Source organism: Trichoplusia ni, chromosome 19 (assembly GCF_003590095.1).
Source record: "Trichoplusia ni isolate ovarian cell line Hi5 chromosome 19, tn1, whole genome shotgun sequence".
Taxonomy (NCBI): Eukaryota; Metazoa; Arthropoda; class Insecta; order Lepidoptera; family Noctuidae; genus Trichoplusia; species Trichoplusia ni.
Window position 1 is genome coordinate 3,834,967 of NC_039496.1, and position 24,227 is coordinate 3,859,193.

The 24,227-nt window shown below is 34.9% G+C and overlaps 1 protein-coding gene across 2 annotated transcripts; it reads left to right on the forward strand.

Moving 5' to 3' along the window:
- Positions 1-3,010: 3,010 nt before the first annotated feature.
- On the forward strand, positions 3,011-24,076 carry LOC113503416. Of its 2 annotated transcripts, none has more exons than XM_026885364.1 (8): positions 3,011-3,325; positions 5,244-5,422; positions 14,340-14,578; positions 15,793-16,251; positions 17,310-17,574; positions 19,508-19,607; positions 21,195-21,384; positions 22,962-24,076. In XM_026885364.1, the coding sequence occupies exons 1-8, from the start codon at positions 3,203-3,205 to the stop codon at positions 23,462-23,464; spliced, it is 2,058 nt and encodes a 685-aa protein (XP_026741165.1). In that variant the 5' UTR covers positions 3,011-3,202; the 3' UTR covers positions 23,465-24,076. The 2 variants fall into 2 exon arrangements, with proteins under 2 accessions (XP_026741165.1, XP_026741166.1); XM_026885365.1 differs by lacking the exon at positions 3,011-3,325 and adding an exon at positions 3,408-4,000.
- Positions 24,077-24,227: the final 151 nt, after the last annotated feature.

The following is a 24,227-nucleotide window of genomic DNA, read 5'->3' on the forward strand; positions in this document are numbered from 1 at the left end:
GCAGACTGGAAGTTGACGGCAATATAGCTTGGGAGTTGGGAAGAAGCGCAGCTGAATGTTAAAGAAGTATTTAATATGTCCTTATTCCGCAATGCCTTGAATGTTTATATATTGCAAGATGACTAGTAAGTTAAGCTTAAACCTATAAACTGTAAGGTATAATGTAGAAAAATAACAACATTTCACGCAGTGCAATCAATAGTAAGGACCTTATTGTATTACAACTAGAATACTATGGACCAGCCAAGATACTATATGACGAAACTGGCACATTTAAAATCCGTGCTGATTCAAATTAATTTAGGTTTTATTCAAAAGAGAACCAATAACTCAGTTACTAGTAACCACAGTAATACAATGCTTTCACCACATTTTCGTGGAACCCTCCTTAGGAACACTTTAAAAAGTCGTTTAAGAACAATACGAGGCAATTTAACGCTTTGGAGTTGCACTACTGGCGTTCTACAAAAAAAACGAAGATGTAAAAAGACCGCTAACTAACCTTAAAGTAACTAGTCCATGGCCGGAGATAAGAAATAGAAAAAAAAACACAAGTTTAAAAGTATAATGTAAAAAAACATCATACCAATCAAATAATTGTCAAAAAAATGTTTTACTATCAATATAGACGATAGTTATGCAAATTGGCTTCGTAAAGGTACACCGAAACACAAGAAATCGTATAAGATTTACTTAATTGCACTCTTTGAAGTTTTCCGAACTATTCCGTTTTTATAATTATTTACGTCATTAACTTTAAAGTTCTCGTGGTATTTTTTCAAGGAAGCTTAGTTATCGAGATTTTAAGGTTTATTTTTGTAATAACAACAAAGTAAGAACAAACAAACGTTCTAAAATAATCATAGCATAGCGTTAACAGTTTTAATTATTTTTTATTTGTTAAAAATTAAAAATCTGATATTTTTACGTTCGCAGTGTGCTCTACATCCTACTTAGAGTATTGTTTTCTTTAAAAAATCGAATGTTGCCAAATCATTAAAAATCGAACGGAATTAATTCTTTCCACAAAGCTGTTAATGTTTTATGTTGTGATTAACTCGACACATTACAACAAATTAAATCATCCAACGGCGCGTTTAGTAAGCAAGTAGCTAGTATGTTAGCACGCGCATTAGTCGTAACGAATAGATATATACATCGTCATACCAGTTTCCCCTCACCATTGTCAGGGTTAGCTTCGCATAAAGGAACTGGTCGTGTAAACTCGTGTAAATAAACTACTTAAATGCGGTTGCTGTATACTTCTTAAGTGTGCCACTCACGGTCTATCTTTTCATCGTGTTTTCCACTAATGGAACCCACTACTTTACCGTAAAGAAACGCACAAAAGATCTTTTAAGGCTTAAAGAAAACGTGAATCTCCTGGACCTATTTACTGACATAAAATATTCTTATCAAGTTCAACTCAAAATCAAAATAATACTGATTTCTCGTAGGTTAAAGGTTACGCGGGTACTTCTAGGCAGTTACATAAAAGTTAATTAAACTGATTGCTTTGTTTTTGAATTCTCGTGCTGCTGCGTCATAGTTCAAGAGTAGGTACTATATAATCTTGGAATACCTACTTAGCACGATTTATATAAAACGGGAACTGTAGTAGAATGTTCAAGCTAGGTAACAGAAAACCTAATTACCGCAAAGGTAACCGTTGACTGTACAAAACCCAACATTTTGCAGGTTTTTTAATTATTTTTATTTTGGTATCAGGAATCACAAACTATTTTACTTAATGGAGTATATTTGTATAATTTTCACTAGTTAAAAAACATAATATAGAAGATACTATAGCGACATCTATTAGTAACGAGGCAAACTATCAACGTATCTAGCGAAATACAAATACATACTTACGTTCAGTTCCATGCAACTGCAATATTATTAATAAAAGCTGACTTTATTATTAGTTCCTAACAAGTAAGCTAGCTACTTATTAGGAGCAATATCGTTTGTCAATAAGTCATTTAGATTTATCGCCTTACGTTCGTTGGACCATTCGACCTCTCTATTTTATGGCAGACCTCACACTTTACAATGTATGCAACTACCTATGCATATCTAACTATGCTATGCTAATATAAATAGGTCGACATCCATTCAATGAAGGGACGCTAGTCAATAGGTACTGAAACCTTGAAGCCGTTTCATTTCTTTTGAAGTCTAGCCAAATTTCGATGGACATCTACCAATGTTGAACCAATCTGATCGTTATTGATTTATTGCTCAATAAATTGTGTCTCATTAATTTATGTATTGTGGCTACGCTGGGTTTTGAGTTTTGACCCAAGAAATAAATCTTACAGCAATTAGGAAATATCACTAAAATAAATAAATAAACACACACCTACTGAATTCTTTATACTGTCTAACTCTCTAAGACATAAGTAGTTTTGAAATGAAGTAAATATATGGAGCGATACATATTAATATAATAATATATATATTATGTGCTTTATACAATTCAAAGGCAGAAATTGGTATAATAGGCATTTTAATAAGTAACGTTACTGCTTACTCACCCATTATTAGTAGTTTTATAATCATTGTTTTGCGGTATACAGTTATTATCCACTATAAAATTAAATACTGTTTTTCATTATATTATATTTTATTGTATTCGACATGATCCAAGATGATTAATCGCTTTTTTATTTTTTTAACTTTAATAGTTAACAAATTGCTATTATGCCGCCATTTTTCTAATAAACGTTAGGTTACTCTGATTAGACGAAACATCTTCTACTTTAAATACATTCAATTGCCTTAGTAAAAATATTTAAGTGGATGTACTTATTTACAGTAATGATTAAAATAACTAAAAGTTTTGTTAATAAATATTATATCATTTTTAACAGCGCGCCGAAGACAGTGAACTAAACGTTCTGATAGTACTACCGATTTTCCATAGATGGCGTACGTGATGTGCACTGTTTTATCATACAAGCAACCAATCAAATGTTGAAAAGTGTCCTACTTTCATGACGTCATTATTTCCACGTTGGAAGTTGTAAAGAAATGTCATGTCGCTCATTATTTTGTAAACTGATGTTTGTAAATTGTAAAAATGCTGTAAATACAGAATAAAGTTATTATCATTCAACAGTGATTTAAAAACATAAACAACCTGTGCTAGTTATTCTAATAGTTATAACCATGACCTCAATGTGTATCTTATCAGGTCAAAATGACTCTTCACAATGACGAGATGAACAAGATCCTGGACTATCTTACAAGAAATGACCACGAGCTTGACGAAGTGAATAAGAAACCAAACAAAATGGATAATTTTCAACAAGACGGACTAATGGTTCGTATGTTACGTATTTAGTAATCTGTATAGTGATAAGGTATCGCTCGGCTCGCAGATACTGTGATGAACCGGGCACCTAGAGTGTGCGAGCGTTGCCGCAGACGTTCGGTGAAGTAATAGTGAATACAGTGATCGCCCGGCGATTGTCGAACCTCGTTGAGCAGCTTTCGTGAACTCACGCTCCCACTTTTACCGTTATACGTTCATTTGGTTTTGTGAACGGACGTAGCTCACTCGCGGACTTAACATTCCCGTGTCTTCCTTATCTAATTAGTTAATTCCCGCTAATTAGTGCGAGGGTTTCCCCTACCGTGCGTGCTGTGTTGTTGTCATCAGTAGTTAGGGCAGTGCGTCAGTTTCGACGCGCCGCCGGCCGAAAGCCGCGTAAACAAGTTGTAATTTGCCAGCTAGGCACCATGCGGTCGCTATCACATCCATATGCCGCATAAATTTCAATAAAAATACACCGGTAGACAAGACAATCTGGAAACTTATCAATAATAGGATAAAACTGTGTCTACATAAAAGTGCTCCGAACCAATTTTCAGTGATATTTTACCTTAAACAACAATTTTGTGTGATTGACCAATGTTTTAAGTGAATTTATATTATCCATGCAAACGTGAAGTGTTCAAAATGGATAGAAAAGTAGATTTAATGTCTCTCTTTGAGGTAATATTAGAATTTATTTTTGTAAAATTATCGCTTATATTGTTATGAGGGTAGAATTTTCAGTTATTATCAGCACCCAAATTAGTTTCAGCAACAAGATTGTTGACTAAAACCACCTGTTAATCATAGTATATTTCTTATCAGCAACTACCTGCAACTAAATAAAAAGATAATGCTGATATAGAAACTCGATGCTTAAAAACTCAAATAAGATAAGAGAATGTTTTCTTGCTTTTCACACGCTATTAACTCTTAATAAACTAAAGTAATGCATGAAACTTGAATGTGAAATGTTATTCCTTTCACTTGAGGAGGCTTCAGTGAATCTCGAAAATGAAAGTAGAGTTATAAAGTTAATGTAAAGCGACTTACTGACTCACAGTTTACTTATCTTGTTGGACCTTGGATCTCCTTGTATGATTAGCTCTTGGATTTAAATATTCAAATTACTTATTGGAATTAAGGATGTAGATGAAAATAACTAGTTAGTTTCTTACTGCAACAAATTAAGTGGGACTGACCACATTTTGGATGTATGATCGTAGAAAAAAAGCTTTTATTTGAAAAAAACATAGAGGATAAGAAACATTATTAGACAGAATTATTTGTATTAAATTAAGTATTCTTAAAAAATAATGAACATGACTACAATTCCATAAACATGTAATAAATGAATAAACCTAGTGGATTACAACCTTTTTTCAGTTCTTACATCAGCCTAAAGGATACAAGTTTTGCACAACAATATTCTTGTATTGCTACTTTACCTGTGAAATATATACCTGTATTTTCCCACTTGTGTTAATGTTGCAGAATATCATATATAGGCAATGTAACTGTTTGGATTGCTTTAAATTGGAAGGAATTTTCTTGCTATGGGATAACCATCATAATATCTGTACAATCATACTTCCTTATCAATCATATTATTTAATTAATCAGTAGTTATCATGCTAAAAGTTATTGTTCCAGGATTAGGTAGATAATTAAATGAGTTAATGTATTTCATTATAGATTACTCCAACCTACATTACGATGTCCTTAATTTAGATATTAATCATTAGTGACATAATTTTATAATTACATTTTTTTAGTAACCTTGTACCTGTATTCTATGAAACAAAAGCTCATTTTACCGCCATAAATTTGTCTCATTGGAACTGTTTTCTTTTTCTCAATTTGAATTTAGAATACACCATGAACATAATTGCCAGGGTATTTTTAACACTAGCTGTTGTTGCAGTCGGACTCCTGGCCGACGTCCGATGACCTGCTGGAGAATATATTCTCCTTGGAGCAGGGCTCCTTGAACTTTTTGGAGGAGGCCATGCCGGATTTCGGTCTGTGCGAAAACATACCGAAACCTGAGGCGATCAGCAGCTCTTGCTCTGACAGTGGACTGTCTAGCGACCAGGCCGAATTGTAAGTAATAGTAATAATGTTTTTTGATGACATTTTGGTTATAGCTACTTCTTTTTTAAAGATTTGTCAACTGTTTAAACGTAATTCAGTCCCTAAACGTGATAGAGTGATTTGAAGATTGATGAGAGATAGAAATTTCTTTCTTTTTTGGGTTTGTCGTCTAATATAAAATGTTAGATCAGTTCTCCTTCGTTTTTCGAATGGTCTCAGAATCGAGTGATCAAGCATTCGGTACTTAATTCGACCAATCAATCTTTACGACTCGTATTGAATCACGAGCCTCACTAACTACTTTTACTAAGCTAATGGGGTCGCCGAGCGGTCTCGAGCACCGGTGTTCACTCAGCACATTACAATTGCATACGAACACTCAGCATAATGAATCAGCCGGCCTAATCAATTTGTCCACGCCTACATGTAAATTGATTAACTGATTGTCTTAACAGAATCATCAAGGATTTTACTATCGTTCTAGTATTTAGTATGAATTGTTGCTCTAAATATAACAGCACTTAATTGAGCCGCTTGATAAGTGTACATGCCGTTATGTAAGCTCATTAGGCCAAATGTGCGCAATAAGAATTGTATTCAGACTTCGTTTAGTAATTACGTAACATTCTTGATGCTGAAACCTGCAAAAATGTACATTAAGACGATGTTTTTGACATTATTATTACTCTAGTTGTTAATTTTCTGTGTAAATAATATCAGTATGTATGATGAATGTTCTTTGCCACGCCTATTTAATAAGTAATAGAGATCGTTGACCATCGCAGAGGTCGTTATTTCGTCTTAACAAAACCGTTTTGGCATACCATATTTTTTTAACACCTGACTAATGACCATAATGTTTAGTGTCAATATATTTTTACCACTACAACCTTTCATGAACCTCTGAGTATAAGAATTAGAGGTTTAGTGATAATCTGCGTTACTTCAATTTAAGTGTAAAATACTAGCTGTTGCCTGCCCGCTGCGACCATGAAATCAGGATAAAAAGTATCCTATGTGTTAATTCTGGTTATAAACTATCTGTTCATCAAGTTTCATCTAAATCCGATCAGTGATTTTTGAGTGACAAAGGAACAAACGTCCGTAGGTACTAACAAAGTTTTGCGTTTATAATGTCATATAGGATCAGGTGATATTTTTCTCTACTAGATACCTAGTCACCATTTACACCTTTTTCCTCTTATCGTATAGGCAAGAGATGATGAAACTCGACATCCTTCGATGAGTCAAAGAAAGGCCAGACGAAACGAGTATTTAACTATTATCCAAAGACATTAAATCAGCCTTGTGGTTAACACGACGTTTACCTACAACGATATAATGAGTTTAACAATAGCCTTACCGTCTTAGTCATCTTTCAGAGTAGTGCAAGATTATAGTCGTGATGTGGTCGTGTGCTTTTGCACTTCGAACGCATTACCCCATGTCCGTAGATAACAAGCATTGAACATAAACTTCCTTTCGTAATGTACAATTCAAATGCAACTTTAAATTAATGATGCAAAGGTATATTTTTAGTTTTAGAGCAAATTTTGTTTGTGAAATTTCGCCTAATTAGTAAATCGATTTATTAAAAATTTATTTACCACGCAATGCGCTTATGATCCTACTAATTGACTGGATTGTTAGGTTATTCAATTCTTGTATAATGTAAGGAACAGGCTACAAGATTTTAAGGCTATTAACGTAATTAATCTGTGGAAACATGTATACCCTTAAACCCTACTTGCTAAGTCAATGTCATGGGACTTTATTACGGTATGATAAAGGTCATTTTCGCTCGATGCTAATGGCTATTATCAAACTGTGAAGCGGTCAAACGAGTCGGGCCTATTCTCGGGTTAATGGACATCATTTTGAATACCTGTGAGTCAAGTTTTAGTTGCGTAAACATGTTCACAGTATTAGGTTTTTGAATATACCAGCGTGATGTAAAAATAAGGAAAATTATGTATTTTGTGCGCTAACATGCGATGCAAGTTATAACCAATCCAGTTTATAAATGATTGATAAAAAAACGCTTTCATATTTCATGTCAATATTTCTTTCATTCCTTTTTTTCCTACTGTCCATCTTTTGTTTACGATCTAATCTACAGTTGAACTCATTGTTGCTGTAAATCGCATTAAAATAATATTATGAACAAGACCCACTATTAATACGAACTAAAATGAAGCTTTCAGTCGCAACCTCAAACTAGTTTAATAGTAATACAAAAATAATTGCACTGCAACTGACAACAGACGCCTGACTGTATTGGCATAGTCGCAGAACACATCCATTCATAAAGCTGAAACGTTAACAATATATTTTATCTATTGCCTCCAATCATAGGCCCGTTAAGAAGGCAATGACTCTTATGTTGATGCAATTGGTACGCGTGTGACCAATTTATTTTGGTCAAGCGTAAAATGTTAGCGACACAATGTTTAGTATTCTAATCAGTGCTGTAAGTCACAACGCACGCGATTAGAATTCTTTTTTCAAACGCTGGCAATGTCCGACGTTTTGTGATGACAGAGGATGCATTCAACTTGAAGTTATGTTCTTTTTTAGTTTTAATAGCTAGTTTTTTTTTTTGTGGCCAGTATTTTAATGCATCCTTTATTGTTTATGCATACTTTGAAAAGGATATCGAAACGTGGGAAAGAATTTGCCACCGTTACAGTTGACTTGTTAGCAGCTACATATCTACTTATATCTTCTTCTAATATATAAAATTCCCGTGTCACGATGTTAGTTACCGTACTCCTCCGAAACGGTTCGACGGATTTTTATGAAATTTTGTATACATATTGGGTAGGTCTGAGAATAAAACAACATCTATCATTTTTCACCTAAGTGTTAAGGGTTGCTCACACAAAAAAAATGATTAAATTTTTAGGACGAATTTTTTTTTTTATAATGTGGCATTAAAAACACCCGTACAACTAGAAATAATTTATTATTCAAAACAACGTTTGCTGGGTCAGCTAGTGATATTATAAAATTAAACGTAATTTATGAAGTTACATCTTCTAGACATAATATAAGTATTAAATAAATATCCACATAAGCACTAAGAAAAGAGCAATGACCGTAAAATGGGTAAAAGAACCGACTCAGAAATCGAATATGCAAGAAATTAAAAATACGCAACCGCACAATAATATTGCAGCACAGCAAAACGCATTATATTACGTCCTTTGTTTCCTAATATTGATATACATTGTTCATATATCTATTAATTGTCAAACGTACATTCTACTTTCATGTCTGCCACACCCAAAATTCGTTTCTGAACTACAAAGCGTGGGTAGCGGCATACTTTAGCGGAAATGTGTCATACCTTCTATGACACGCTAACCATCCAAAATATTTGTTGATTTGCTTTATTTTCCCGCGCTTTGTACCACACAGTTTCTTCACTCATCAGAGGAATAATATTGTTTTTACGTACTGCAGCCATTCTTGAATTGAGGACTGAACTCTAGGAGGATATAATCTTGCTGTCATCATGAAAAAAAATGGTTGAGTTAACATGGGTTAACAAGTTACACGTGTTAAATAGGTATAAAGTCCTTGTCACCAGTAAGATCATCACATAAAAATCGATCTTAATACTTAGTAATAAATGCTCTATTAGCTTAATACCAAAGTGTCCACCAAAGTCCAGTTGACTGTAGGTACACCTTTATTAATATGTAACTTAAACGTGTAAAACATATCACCACTGATACTAGTAATCACTTGACCTGATAATTTTATAGAAAACAAAGTAAAAAGGTTGAACTACATAGCATTGAGGTCAACACGTGTACCATCTATGTAAATAAAACGTATCAATAACTTATATAATGACCCGTGTAACATTTGAAAGGCACGCAATACAAATACACCTTGTTTTACAGGACTTGCGAAGGACGTATCTAGGTTAAACAACATTACACACGTACATAAAACAATGCATTTATTCAGTGAGTGAGTCGTTTTATTTATCAAAAAGAAAGACGATGCGTGTATTTCTCTTCATATCTATAAATTAGTACTTTCTAAAGATAGGAATATCGCCGATTAAATACTCGAAATAGAAACAAATATTGCACACAAATCAACTCGGTCGCTATGTCAATCGACCTGTCCTACTGATAAGCTATTTACGCATAATTTATCGCTAAGGACAGTTTTCAAGTTGTAATTTTGAATTATAATATTTATATAAGGAATTAAGAATTGGCTAACTACAACTTATGGTTAGAAGAAGCCCCGTAGTGATACAGTAATGCATACAGAAAAAACAATAATGTGGTGGTTCTGAACCTGAACCTATGCAAAAGACAATCTATGACGTTCTTCAAGCCTCTCACATACCTTATGGCATTCGCGCACATTCTACACCACTTTCGATTGAGAGAAAGAAATATTTAAAACCTCATTACTGGTCAAGGTCATTTTGGATTTATGTATTGTATCTCTTTGACGTTAATCAGTCGTAAAATGGAGACAGTAACAAAAATATGTTTTCTGGCACGCTCATCGGGCAGAATAAGTAAACAAGGCTAGGTCGTGAGTGCAATCTCTCAAGATCTTTCTCTTGAATTGTTTGCCTTGTAATTACTACGTAATACATTCTATCAGATATTATTCCTTTATTTCATGCGTCCTGTGCATTGTCATATACTCGTAGTAGTAATACTTTTTAATATGTTTTAAAGTTTGATGCCTAAAAGTGTCGGAAACAGACATCAAATTAGCAATTATGCAATAAGACCTAACTACTGTGTTTGCATGGAGCGACTGACTCTATAACTCCCGCAATCATTTTCATAACTCCTTTTTTTATAACAGCACAATTTATACATGAGATATCTTTCTAAGGACATGTCCGCAACCCATCATAAAATCCACCATCTATAAATAATCCAACAATAACCGATACCACAGTAGTCGATCTGACGATGATTCATGATTTCTCACATTGGACTTTTACAACTAAACACAGATATACCGTTAATAATATTGTAGATAGCACAATAAGTGCGTAGTAAAACTTGATTTTTTGCGACGTTGCCGACGGTGATAGAGAATTTTATGACTCGAATACATTTTGATCAGCCTCCTCCCATCCGACATCAAACTTCAATAAAATGTAGAAGAGCAAATGCTAGTCCTGAAGGTGGGTTGTTTAAACACTTGACAAGAACCTCGCGTCTTTTTGAGATTGTTTGTCACTTTTACTATTACTTCTGGTCGAGTCTCCTCGCTACTCCTCTCAAGGCAAATCAGTATTAGGACGTTTGGCTTTCTTCAGGCCCCTTTTTTACCACCGAACCCCAATTAACCCGCCGTCTCTTCTGAAACATTGATAGCAGAGTATAAATATAAACCATTTTGTTCTGATAATGACACATTATGTTATAGTGCTGTACGAAACGGTATCATAAAGATAAGACGTACTATTTGTTCAGTCTCAAGATGGTATGCCGAGAAAGTTGCAACGCCCTTTAGTTGACCTTTCTTGGGTTGTTATCCTTTATTCAGGGCTAACCAATATGCTACTTGTCTCCGTGCTCTCATATTATGGGTGTATTATGGACAATTTATCTTGTTTCCGCAAAATCCATATACAGTCTGTCGTGGAGTTTAAAAAAAGTCAGGAAGACGAAATAATTTGTAAAATTTCTGATGTTGAAAGTCTTAAATGGGTAAATGGAATTCAGTTATCGGCAAAAAAGTTAGGGGCAGCTATACTCATTTGTAAGATATTACTGAAAAAATTTTATTATATTACTTTATAGGTACGAGTTATGTTTTCCTTAACATAAACATTCAAATGATAGTGCTGACTATATTAATTGAGTGTAGCAGCAATCTGCGCAATACTTTTGATAACCTAAATACCCAAACTGCCATGTATGCATTGTTTATCACTATGCAAGTACGCGCATAAAATTTATAAATATAAAAGATCTGTTATTAAATGATGCAACGGCTTACTCAAGTTTAATTATCGGGTTGCCCCGACTAGTTTCGGACCCAACAGGAGTCCTTAATCATGAGCTACAGTGGGGTTGCGAGTCGAACTGGTAAACCGTTGCATCATTCTGACGATAGTTACTATAAAAATAAAATGTCCGAGCTGCACCGTTGTTTAAATCGCACTGGAAATAACTAGATTGAGCCAGTCTGAAAATATGATCTTGCAACGCCTTTCACTCGGACAACTCCGTCAAAATTTGAGAAAGGCTCAGATGTCAGTGTAGGTATCAAGTTTTTGTTCAGCGGTGAACGGTGAATTCATTTTTTACTACAATAGTCATAAAATACCGGCTCACAACTACCTATATATTTGATTGTAAACGCTTATTAAAAACTCAATGCCGTGCGTAATTTGCGATAAGCAAAAAATGTATTGAATCACGCACATATTTCATCATTATTCTCGGTATGTTAAAGTAAAAGTCTAAAGACAATGAAAATAATTTTCTCTTAGATTTTGTGCCCAAGTTCCGTGGTCTTCATTAATTTGTCATCCATCTGATTTCGTATGGATTTGGCGCAGTGTTGTGGTGAATCATTGATTACGTTACTACTTGAACGGGTATTAAGCTTAGTTCATTCACATTTTCCTCGTCCTTTTATTTTGGACTGACTCATGCTTGTTAGTGATTCGATTCTGGCAGTTCTGCCTTGTGGTTTTCTCTACCAAACGAATGTTTCAAGTAAAAGTCTATCGGTCTTCGGTGAAATTACTGTTTAAAAAGGCTTGTAATGGATATAATATCAACGAATCCCGGAAACAAAATTTCATTTTGAATTTCAGGCATAAGCACTTTTAATATCATACCCATTTATGTGCAGTTTACCTTGGTATAATAAATCCAACTAAGAAAAGAAACGCTTGAATGACGGGCAGTAAGATTAAGCGAAAGAAAAACACATTAATCCGACCCCAAATAAATAACAGGGAGAATGATTATCGCGTTGTGTGTAGGTAATTAAGTATCCGTCTGATACAAAAACAACACTAGTATTTATCTTTCCACGACCCGATAAACAGATTAACTAATAAACGTTGTAAATATTAGATATTGTATCCAAACTTTGGCCTTCTAGTCATATCTGAATACTTTTATTACTCAGTTCCTTAAGGATAAACAGATTTATAATGGTTAGTTCATAGAGCTGGTCTTTACTTGATACCATCTAGTATTACTTGCCTAATATTAGTCACAAGCACTCATGACTATCGATATCTCGAAATTATACATATTACATACTCACAGATAAGTAACATGTTTTTGTAAGATTGTGCTTAGTAACTAAAATGTTTTGGGTTTTTCTTATCGAAAAACTAAAAAATTCAAATGTCATTACCGTCGCTATCTGTAATATGGACCTTGAATGTTAGCTAAATAGACTCAAATTGTGAATTTAATCACAATTTGAGTCAGGACGAGACTGGTGGTTGTTTCTGAACAAAACTCGCCTAATTTCTGGCGTGTTCTAATTGCTCGTGTACTTGCACATTGGATGGCCTGTAACCACGCTAATGATGCCTTCGTTAACTTGCCCACGTTCTGACATTCGCAAGAGGAGATGTACCTAAAAACATTTTTATACAGCACAATTTTTTTATAGCCTATGTCAAATCCCAATGCTGGGCCTCTTATACTCTTCGCCGCGGCGAACCTTGGCGACGATGTACTTTCCCTACTTATACCTTATTGTATAGAACTTAAATATCTTCCGGTTCGATATTTACGCCGATGGCATAAGCTATCAAAACTTTAAATAATAAAACAAGCGATCGATCCTAAAATGTGTGTCAAGTGCTCAGCGTTCAATAGTCATAAAATGTTCATTCATTTTACCTGAGGACGAATATAATGCTTGGCCTTGATACCTATCGCAAATGTACACGACTACCAGATACCGTTTCCGTCTACTGATACCACTAATGATTAGGATTATGATAACAATGAAAACATGGTAATAAGTAGCTTGCTTACCTGTTTTCTTTGGCAGGATATCATTGAATATATACCGAATGAGTTGTTCTTTTTCGATCTTTCTAGAAGTGATCAGATTTTGGGTAGAAATTATGAATAGATGAAATAGTAGAGTAATTCGTTCCCCAAAAGGTTTGACTGGTTGTTCAGGAGAGGACTATAGCCAAAATGTCTTTTAAAAACTGTAAAAAGTTTGGGACTACGCTCTTCTGCCATTGAGTTTAACATAAAAATGACTGTTTGATTTTATGGGTTATTATTTCGGCTATTATATTACCGCTATCATTATAATAAGCCCATATAATATACCCGCATTATAAGCACGAAACTTGCATAAAAATAAAATTCCATTAACCGGCATGGATTTCAAGAGTAATAGTAGTAAATGCTTCGAATTTACTAACAAAGTAATAACTTAAGTACATGTTTCATTCGTTACACTGACTTTATTAGAAATTCAAGGTTGAATTAGGCTTTCTTTCGCTTATCTTAATGTAAGCTATTTATTCACGCATTCACCGGAACGTTCGGCGCGACATAGCAACGTTGGAATTAGTAAACAATTTTCTGACACGTACTTTTAGGCATTATTGTTGTAACTAGGCTTACGGCCAGCATCATACTAAGCTGCTACCCCTATGAACGCTTGCATCAAGACTAGCGGCTCACACACTTGTGCCTCGAGATCCTTTTAATATCCGTTATTCAACTGCCTGTGTTTAGTGCCTCATATTGTAGTACCTTAAGAAAGAAAACCTTAATAGGAATCTCTGTCTTCAAATGAAGCATGCGCACTAAGACTATCCTTCGAAACCGCATTAAGCGTGTTATGTATTCGTTTCTCCTAACTTTTAAAAGAACTCTAAGTGTATCACAAAAAAAAGATTTTCTCTTAACTTCTATTATCTTTACAGCGACTTCGAGCAGCAACTTTCCCCATTCCTGATCCAAAATTCCTGCGACGAGGATGCGGGCGCTTCCCCCGTTGGCCTGGAGCCCACCAGCCCCGGCAACGTGCAAGACGTCATCATCCAAGACTCGAGCGACGTGTCCAACAGCTCCAGCGAAGTCGTCGACGATGCCTTCGATATGCTGAACTTTGAGAAGAACGTTGTACCGGGATTCATCAACAAAAATACATTCCAAAGCCCTGGTGAGTGTTGCTTTATATTGACTTGGTTTTCTCCTTTTGTGACGTCCACAAATACTTTGAAATGCAATTAGCTGGGCCCTCCTACTATTGAGTTGTAATACTCGAATCGAGACGCCTCACTCCATGCCCTAGAGGTTAAGGTTGTTGTCTCTCTTCCACAACTGCCACTGTACTGTTACAGGACCCCAGGATCCCAGGTCTTAGTTCATTCGAATACTTAGTTTAACTCCTTTAAAAATTCCTTCTAAAATGCTTGGCTAGCCGAAAGATTTACCTCACTTAGGAGTAGAGTTTAACAAGTAGGTACTTAGAAACGTGATTTTCATGATTGTAGAATGCAATAAAAGTTATTAATGCAGTGCAAAAGTCCAAAACCCAACATTGCAAGTGTAATTAATTTTTGTGACGTTTATGTAGGTTATATGCGCTGTTGCTAACAATAAAATTTCAAATTAAATGTGCAACGTTCACAAATAAATCGTAGTTACTTGATGTCTGCAGAATTTATGAACTGAAAAATAGAAACAATTATTTTGTTGCAAAATAATTCTCTCTCGAATTGGGTTTTTAAGTGAAGCTCGCACAGTCTTTTCAAAAGTAGTTACTTCATTTGATAAATGTGAAGTTTTATCATTGTACTATTGCATCTCTAAAAATAACAAAAAGTTTCGTATCTATGCAACCTCGTTTGTTTATTCACTGCAAACGTACTTAAACAAAGTAAATATATTTTCATTTATTTATGTATGCGCATCGATAAAAATACGACACAGTATCGAAACCCACTAATTACACCTACCGGTGATTGCGAAGATTGTTGTCGACGAAAAACAAGTATATCTTATGAAACTAGGCATACACCATTATCAGAGACTCACTGCATTATTTTAACAATTTATTACAACTTATCATGTTCTCGTTTATCAAATTTCAACTGTGACCTTCAGATCCGTATTCAATACGACACTTGTATAAATAATTTCAAATTATACATACTTTTTTGGTAATTGTGTGAAACGTCCATTACGGAGCATTCCATTTAAATTTTACTGACTAGCGATTGCATGGTACAACTACGCAGTTGATCAAACAACGATGATATTGCGCATGTCTCGTTTATTGAATCATATCTATTATTCATGGCTTTAAAATGTACCTAGGTAGGTACATATGTGTCTTCAGGCGTATATTTAAATAGGGTATTTTCGTCATAGGCAAGGGCAACAGAAAACGGCGCCTTTCCCAAACCCCGCAAGTCGCCGTCCAGCCTAAAGTCCAGAAGCCCACCATCAGAATTCCAGCGAGCACCAGCACTCCTCAGAAACCACAGCTTGTAGTGAAGGCTCAGCCGCAGAAACCCGTCAAAGTCGCCAACATACAAGTGCTGAACCCACAAACAAAAGTTTACTCAAAACCAGTGGAGAGTGTGGCTCCCCAGAGACGCGTGATCCGCGTGGCCCCTATGGCCGGCAACCCGAGGTCCATTCTCCTCCCCGTCACCATAAAAGACATGAAGGACCTGAAATCCATCAAGATAATCAATGCTGCTGACCTTAAGAATGCGTCGAACATCAAGCTGGCCGCCGCCAACCTCCTGCATCAGAGTAAACTACAAGACATCAAGGTGGAATCCCGGAGTGATTATGATTATGACCACAGCGGAAATAATTGTGGTAAGCACAGTTATTTTACTTACTTCAACTGTATTTACTGACAATTATAGAGCCTATATAAATCTTAGGCTTTCTGTTCCCTATTACACGTACACATTACAATACTTCTAATGTGTTACGTAAAATGGGGTATTTTTAGAATGGGAAAGAGGTATTCTTCCACGCTTGGATTTAAACGGTGACACTCAACGTAAGCAGCACAGCACATTCGTAATGTAGTCGTCAAAAAGTCACGTAGACAAAACTTGCATGTCGCGAGTGGCTTATTATAATATTCATGACATAATGCCCGCTTAGAAACGTACCTAAATAGCTTGTACCGTTCTATTCTGATAAGTTCTGCGAATTGATTGCATGTTCAAATGACGCTCAAAAATTCTTCTAAAAGCTGAAAATACTAACACTCAACGCTTCTTCAAAATTTTCAAGAGTTTTTCTCAGATATTCAAACGTTCATTTATCAAAATTTCGCAGTGATACATATACATAATCTCCAATAGGTACAACATTCGGTCTCGATCTGGTTGATTGGTATCAATTGCCAGGACAAAGTGACATAACAAACCAGTCCGACTCAGACCCGTTTCGATATTGACTTTCTTAATGTCGCATAGATATAAACTCGTATGCTAATGTTACTCTCATGAAAGTTACTTTGATATTTATAGATTGATTTAATGATAATTCTTTAAGTTGACAGTTTGATGTTGAGAAATATTGATGATTCATAACTTTTTGTGTTCCTTTCATTGTTATGTAGTTTCTTCATAATGATTTTCTATTTCACTTGATTAACCTTTCGTATATGGGCAGACGCCTCTCCATACGCCGTCCAGGTCTCTGTCTATAGGCTAAAAAGGACACTTATTAGTCAAATTACCTAATAAACATCAAGTGTATATGAATATTCCCTTTAACTAATGGTTAATTCAAAATACGTAGTATCCTACAGCAATATTCAAGTCTTATGGTAAAAAGCAAATTAATATCTATGTCACCTATATGTGTAATATACCGTTACACAAGGCAAAATAAAAATCCTTCTTTATCATCCTTAGATGACTCGGGCAGCGAGCGTAGTGATGACGAGGATGACCACAAGGAAACCGTTCCTGATGGCAAGAACGGCTATCCGCGCCTCGTACTAACAGCTGAGGAACGAAGGCTATTGGCCAAGGAAGGCATCGCGCTCCCCACCAGCTATCCCCTCACGAAACACGAGGAGAGAGAGCTGAAGAGAATCCGCCGCAAGATCAGGAACAAGATCTCAGCACAAGACAGCAGGAAAAGGAAGAAGGAGTATGTTGATGGACTTGAGGACAGGTAAATGACATGATTATATTAAAACATCATCTGTAATTTATTGCATGAGTAGAGATTTATGCCCTTTACAAAATTGTAGTTCGTCATTTAAAGAGATAATCAGTGGGAAAATTTAAAACCATTTTCCCAGTTAACTAAACTTCTAGAGAAATTTCAGAAGATACCAATAATATATAAACAAATAAAGCCTGGTTTCAAGCGACGAAAGAATGTTTAAAAAATCTGTACAAAAAAAATAAGTCTTCTGTCTAAAATTCCATACAATTCATGTTGAAAATTATAGTTGCAACAGACCATTGCTGGCTTATAACTCGATCCACGAGCTATATATTTTACACAGCTCAACAAAAAAACAACCTTGCCAACGGAAAACAGTCAAAAAAGTAAACCTGATTATTGTCATTAAGGCTTGCTCTGTTGAAACTGCTATTTTCAGACCTGTCTCAATGGTCGCCATGAACCAAGGCTGCCAACTTTAAAACATGGTTTTTGCTGAGGTTAAAAATATACCTTCTTTAGTAATCCATACCTTAAGAGGAATAAATCAAGTTATATGGATAAACAAAACGTGTATTCAGGCACGTGATTAAAAACTACGCTGTTTATATTACTATAAGTATTTTTTTTATCTTTTATCTAATTTACTATGATTAAAGAATCCGTAAAGTAAACATAATCACCGGATATCAACTTTGTTTTGACTTATCTATATCAATATACGATACCCGTATCGAATTCGGAACAACTCAAATGCTTATGTAATTATTTCGGTTTTTACAATTATGAAAAGGATAGATAAATTATATGCCTTGACTGGTTCAATTTTTTTTTATCTACATGTGTCATCGCTGTATTTAATGTAGAAAAGACGCGAGTTTGTATCATTCTATACATATTTGTAATATACATAGTATGTATGTAACTACATAACTTAGTACCTAATAGAGTTACACTTGATCAAATAAAATCATGTTCTCGTATTCTTCGAAACCAAGGTAAAAGTTTATAATATATTTAACTTTAAATAAAAACTACTGCGCCCAACCTAATAGGAGCAAAGTGACAGCTATTTTACATTAAATTAAAAAAATATAACAAAATCGATTCATCCAGTCCAAAGTACTAAGGTAATAAAGGCGAATTGAGAACCTCCTCGTTTTTAAAGTCGGTTGAAAATCTGAGTAAGACTTCTTTTGTAAAATTAAAATTATGTCTATACTAATTATGTCACCAAACTAGGTTGGTTTAAAGTAGTAGCCATATGACGGCAGTTTAATAACGATATTTGTCTGCATAGGTCAACAGACTGTTTTAAAATCAAGGCTTTAGTGCACGAAATGCGGGCTGTGCCAATTACCTACTCAAAAATATCGATAATACGCTATTTAAGTTGACTCATACTGTGAGGCAATATTGCAATAACGGAACTTTGTGAAAAAAGATTTAAGTTTTATTTATTACACGGAAGCTATTTTGTAAATGACTGGCGTATTATGTAAAATGCGTTTTAGGCTTTTAAAATGCATGTTGCGATGTAGTTACATATTTTGTTCTGTATTAATATTGGTGAAAAACACATGATTAAACTATGTTAATATCATTTATTTGCAAGCTTTTCAAAGAAATCACTTTAAACGTAAATTTGTAACTGACCATATACTTGCTTCTTTATTGAGAAAAAATATGTTTAATATCTCTATATTAATAATAGAATATCTCTAATATTCTAATTATGACCGGAATATTTATGGTGTAGGCCATACTTAACATAACAAAGAGTTTATACCATAAACATTCCTGTAATAAAACACAGAATTCAACCTCAGGTATATAATAACCGATATTATTAATACAATTACAAAACAATACGTCAATTACTTGCATTAATTAGTCGTGCCTTCAAGGAAATAACAACATTGAATTATTGTTTCAGAGTCAAACAATGTACGGCGGAAAATCAGACCTTGATTCGAAGGATAAAGATCCTACAATCACAGAACCAATCTTTGAGCGCTCAGCTAAAGAGATTACAGGTAAATATGATTTTAGTTATTATTAAAACCTCATTTATATAATGCGACAAATTTCGTGCAAGATGACTACGTTGAAAACCGGCAGTTTTTAATAACCTGTTGGTCTAGTGGCTAGTGGCCCTGCCTGCTATATCAGAGGTCGTGGGTTCGATTCCCACTCAAGACAAATGTTTGTGTATTAACCACGATTATTTATTTTGTTCTGTTTTGTAAATATATAAGTATGTTTATCACTTTTCTAGTACTCTAAACAGGATTTCCCTAGTCCCGGCGTTGTGTGAAAGTTGGGGTATATCAGCTCTTTAAATAATTATAATGCAATAATTATTACCTTTAAATCTGTCAATATTCAATAGGTCCCCAGACCTACGTGGCTTTTTAATGTATTGCAACTTGCACGATATTTCTTACCTCATCTTATTAACGGCGCCTTTATTCAATCTATTTATAAATGTTATACGTCAATATTACGTTAAGGATTTTCCCTCTGTGTGTAGTTCCCCAGTAGTGTGACAAGTTATCTTTTTATGCACAACGGACCAATGCAATTGTAAACATCAGGAAAAAATATGTCTTGAAATAAAGGTGATCTCAATGTTTTTAATTTAATATATTAAGTTTGATTGACGTTATCAGTTAAGTTGATACCGATATCTCTTCATGTGATTGAATATTTAACTTTAAAATCTAATTAGGTAGTCCGTCATATATCCAAAATGTGTAAATCCAAATTAATTTATTTAAAGATAAAACAATAATTCGAAATCTCGTGACGTCACTTATCAGTAAACTTCTAACCGACAAATGACGTCACTAGCCCCCTTGTTTGTCTGTCTTCGCAAGTTTTTATCGATTTGAGTAAATATCTGTGATTCACAATGATCAAACCGTTTATTAGCATTACAGTGTTAAGTTTATTAGTATCTTTACTACTTTTTCCTGTTATAGTAAAGTAATTGGATTATACTTAACATAACAAATTATTGGAATCTCCAAATTACAATTCAACTTCTTGTTGTACTGATTCATAAATAATTAATCAATACAATACAATTCATGTTTTTAATTATTTAGGTCAGAAACATTTATTGACTGCTGATTGAGTATTAATAGCTTATTGTTACTGTTATCGGGAGTGTTTGAACCTCATGATTACTAGACAATCTATTAGAGATCGCTTCTCTACTTTATATAGATTGCGGAGTATTATTATTTGTTTCTGAACAATGCTGATTGGCAGCACTTACTTGGAGAAAGTGATATTATGATTTCAATTGAGATTGGTGTTGTATGCTTACTTATTATATTTTTAAGCATCGAATCGTAGGCACGAACTAGCTCACCCTTAGGAGAGTAAAATCTTATAGGTATCGTATAAAAAGGGTAATCTTCACTTCAAAAAATGTCTTTGTTTTCATTTAATAGAAATCATTCAGTACTGATTAAGTTCAGTGCAATATAATTTGGTTAGGTTAAATTCATTCTCAATCACTTTTTATTATGCAAGGTGTCAATTAGAAATGAAAAAGAATCTTATTAAACACGTCCTTGTACAAGCGTCTACTTAATACTTATTCTTGTTTCCAGAACGTCCTGACCGGTGTGACGGGCGGCTCGGGCAGTAAGTCTGCCCAACCAGCAACTTGCCTGCTGGTGCTGCTGCTGTCCGTGGCGCTGGTGGCGCTGCCGTCCATGCGCGAGGAGATGCGGCCGCGCCCGCACGACGCGCCGGCCGGCTCGCCCGCCGTCACGCGCGCGCTACTGTCCGCCGCTAACAGTATGTACACTATCTATTATATCATCAGCCTATATACGTCCATTGCTGCACACGAACTTCGCCAATTGTATGCCATCAAGATTAATCTTCGCCTACTCGTAACAAGTCCATCTTTTTTATGTACGGCTAAGACAATTTGAAATTCCTTTAATATTTATCAGAGTAGGTATCCGGTGTTATTTAATATACTTTGTGGAGCTCAAATTAATTGTTGAGTCGCGTTTTAAGATTATTCAAGTCACATGCGACAAGGATCGATTTTGGGTTTAGCGTAGTGTACCCGTGTTGTCAGATATAAGACAGAACGCTGGCGTAATGAGTGTAATGACCCTAGTGTAATAGAATACGATAACGGATTACTATCAGATATACGAATATCTAAGTCTCTAATTTTGACTCGATAGCTCAGGCCCTCATGACCTTGATAAATGAGCCGACGCAAGCCTGCGATACCCGACAATCTTAGCCTTAGATTTAAAATTATTATGAATCGCGATTCATTTTTTAAAAGTCAGATACAGAATATTAAATTATACAAATTAAGTATAATGAACTTAGCGATGAACTTGACATCATAACTTCAATGTCAGTGATAAGTTGTGATATGCTTAGCAAAAAAGTTAACTTCGTTATATAACAGAGAATACGATAGCGTATTTTATCTTAAATCCAATTATCAGCTGAAATTGTGAAACATGGTTTAGTTAAACAACTATGCGTAGTTACGTGAAGCCCTAGAAGGCTATAATAATGACCTTACGTCCTTGAGTTAAGCTGTTTACGTTGGTAGTACTCGTAATAGGTGAAATGTCAGTTAAAATACGCTAATATTAAGCCAATAACTGCTTATTTCATACTAATCTTCTTCAACGTAATGAATAAAAATCAGTAAAACTGAAGTCATAAGAAGCTAGGATAAATATGAGTTAAAAGGACTGGTTAAATCGGGTTGGACCGACACTCCTATTCTACGAATTTCTTCTTTGTAATTCAGAAAGAAAAAAAATAGAAGACGAATAAACTCTAATAAAAAAGTAAATAAATAAGCATTCAAGTATTATTGGAAAGGATAGTAGACAGAAGGTATCGATAACAATTTCAGCCTTTCTAAATGCACGAAATGAAAATAAAATCTTCGATCGTGACTAAAGTAAGATGTTCATTTTGATATCGATTTATTTTAAAATTGTCAGTTAGGTAACACCTCTTTTAAATCTGTATTACACAATTTCCGATGTTCGTTATGGTTGGATTCGCGAATCAACTTTCACGTTGCAACATTTCGATCTCCATGCATAATCGGCTGCACTACTTATAGCACATTGAAACTTTTTAATGCACTTTTGGTTACAAAAAATATTCAATTTGTTTTTTATCGAATTGACTGTAACGAATTTTGGTTTATACTGTTATTTCGAAGAGATAGTTTTTGCGTTACGCCATGTCATTTAATGTAGATTTAATCGAAAAAGATTTAAGTACCATTAGCATTAAGATAATTTCAATTAGAATACTTTTTTGTATTATAACTTATGTGCAAATAGAACCCTCCTAACCCATTTTATTTTGTTGTACAGAAATCGCGCTCGACGAGACAGTCATCGATGATGGGGAATTCAATATGGATGAGCTCATCACCTTCAACCGCCCGCACTCCGACCACGACTACCAGGTGGTCAAGAATGTGGAGCCGCACAAGGTGCTGGCCAACGGATACATCGACCTCCCCATCGATGAGGACTGGCCACCCAACCTCAAGAAACGTATGAAAAAACACGAACTGGACTACGACGCCCGCGAGTACATGCCGCCCGTCATCAAGGAGGAAAACTACGAGAATTTCTACAAAATAGACAAGAAGTTCAAGACCGAAGATGACACGGAAATGATTAACGACAAAGGCTTCCTCACCAACACGCTGCTGTCCACGGGCCGCAAGCTGGGCGAGCTGCTGGAGCTGATGCCGCCCGTGCCCGTCAAGAGCGACGAGCTCGTCATCGAGGAGATCTCCGACTACGACTCGCGCAACACCACCGAAGTCAAGAGCTTCGTAGTCAACGGCACTCTCAATGAATTCTAGCTTAGCACAGATTCTACCTATATTTTTATTGCTTTACAATTCCTTCTTTCCTTTCAGATTTCTATTTTACTATTATTTTACACAGAATGTATTTTTTACGATTATATAGTTTCAACAAATTATTCCTCGCGCGTAGTTAGCTGTTTCCGAATGGTCGTTTAGTGCGGGCTCCTTGGACCTGTACTACCCCTTGCAGTTAGCCTTAGGTTAAACATAATAATTATGTTTATTTAGTGAGAATGCTATGAATGATTTTATTTAGTTTTAAGTATTATATAGAAAAAAGTACGCGGCCGTGTGTCAGTTTCTGGGAATGAAAGTTGTTGAATATTTATTTGAGAAATCAAAATTAATATATAATGAAATCAAGATATATTTTTTATTTACGAATCATACTTTATTAAGAGGTTTAGTATAAGTTATTTACTAAGCATTTCTCTGTTATGACTTGGTGCAATTATATTAGTGACTGAGGTTTCAGTTTTAGCTAGAATTTGATTTTAAGTACTTCACTTGCATTAGTTTTAGCTGGTTTTACCTACTTATTGTGTAAGCGTTTAAACAAATGGACTACAATGACGATTGTTGGTTCGAAATAAATTGTATAAGAAATTGGTTTTTCATTAAAGATTCCTTCTTGATTCATACCTTGACCTGGATAGACATTACCGGTAAAACTACAACAGTTAGCGATGAAAGAGTTGTAAATCTTGCGTCAGAACTATCTCTGTATGAGTTGGTAGTTGCAAGACAAATAGAGTTG

Bases quoted from the DNA above. Each gene is read 5' to 3' on its own strand.
- LOC113503416 (XM_026885364.1), top strand. From the start codon at position 3,203: ATGACTCTTCACAATGACGAGATGAACAAGATCCTGGACTATCTTACA. The intron at 5,423-14,339 runs GTAAGTAATAGT...TTATCTTTACAG, and splicing joins TCTAGCGACCAGGCCGAATT to CGACTTCGAGCAGCAACTTT. The intron at 14,579-15,792 runs GTGAGTGTTGCT...TTTTCGTCATAG, and splicing joins AAATACATTCCAAAGCCCTG to GCAAGGGCAACAGAAAACGG.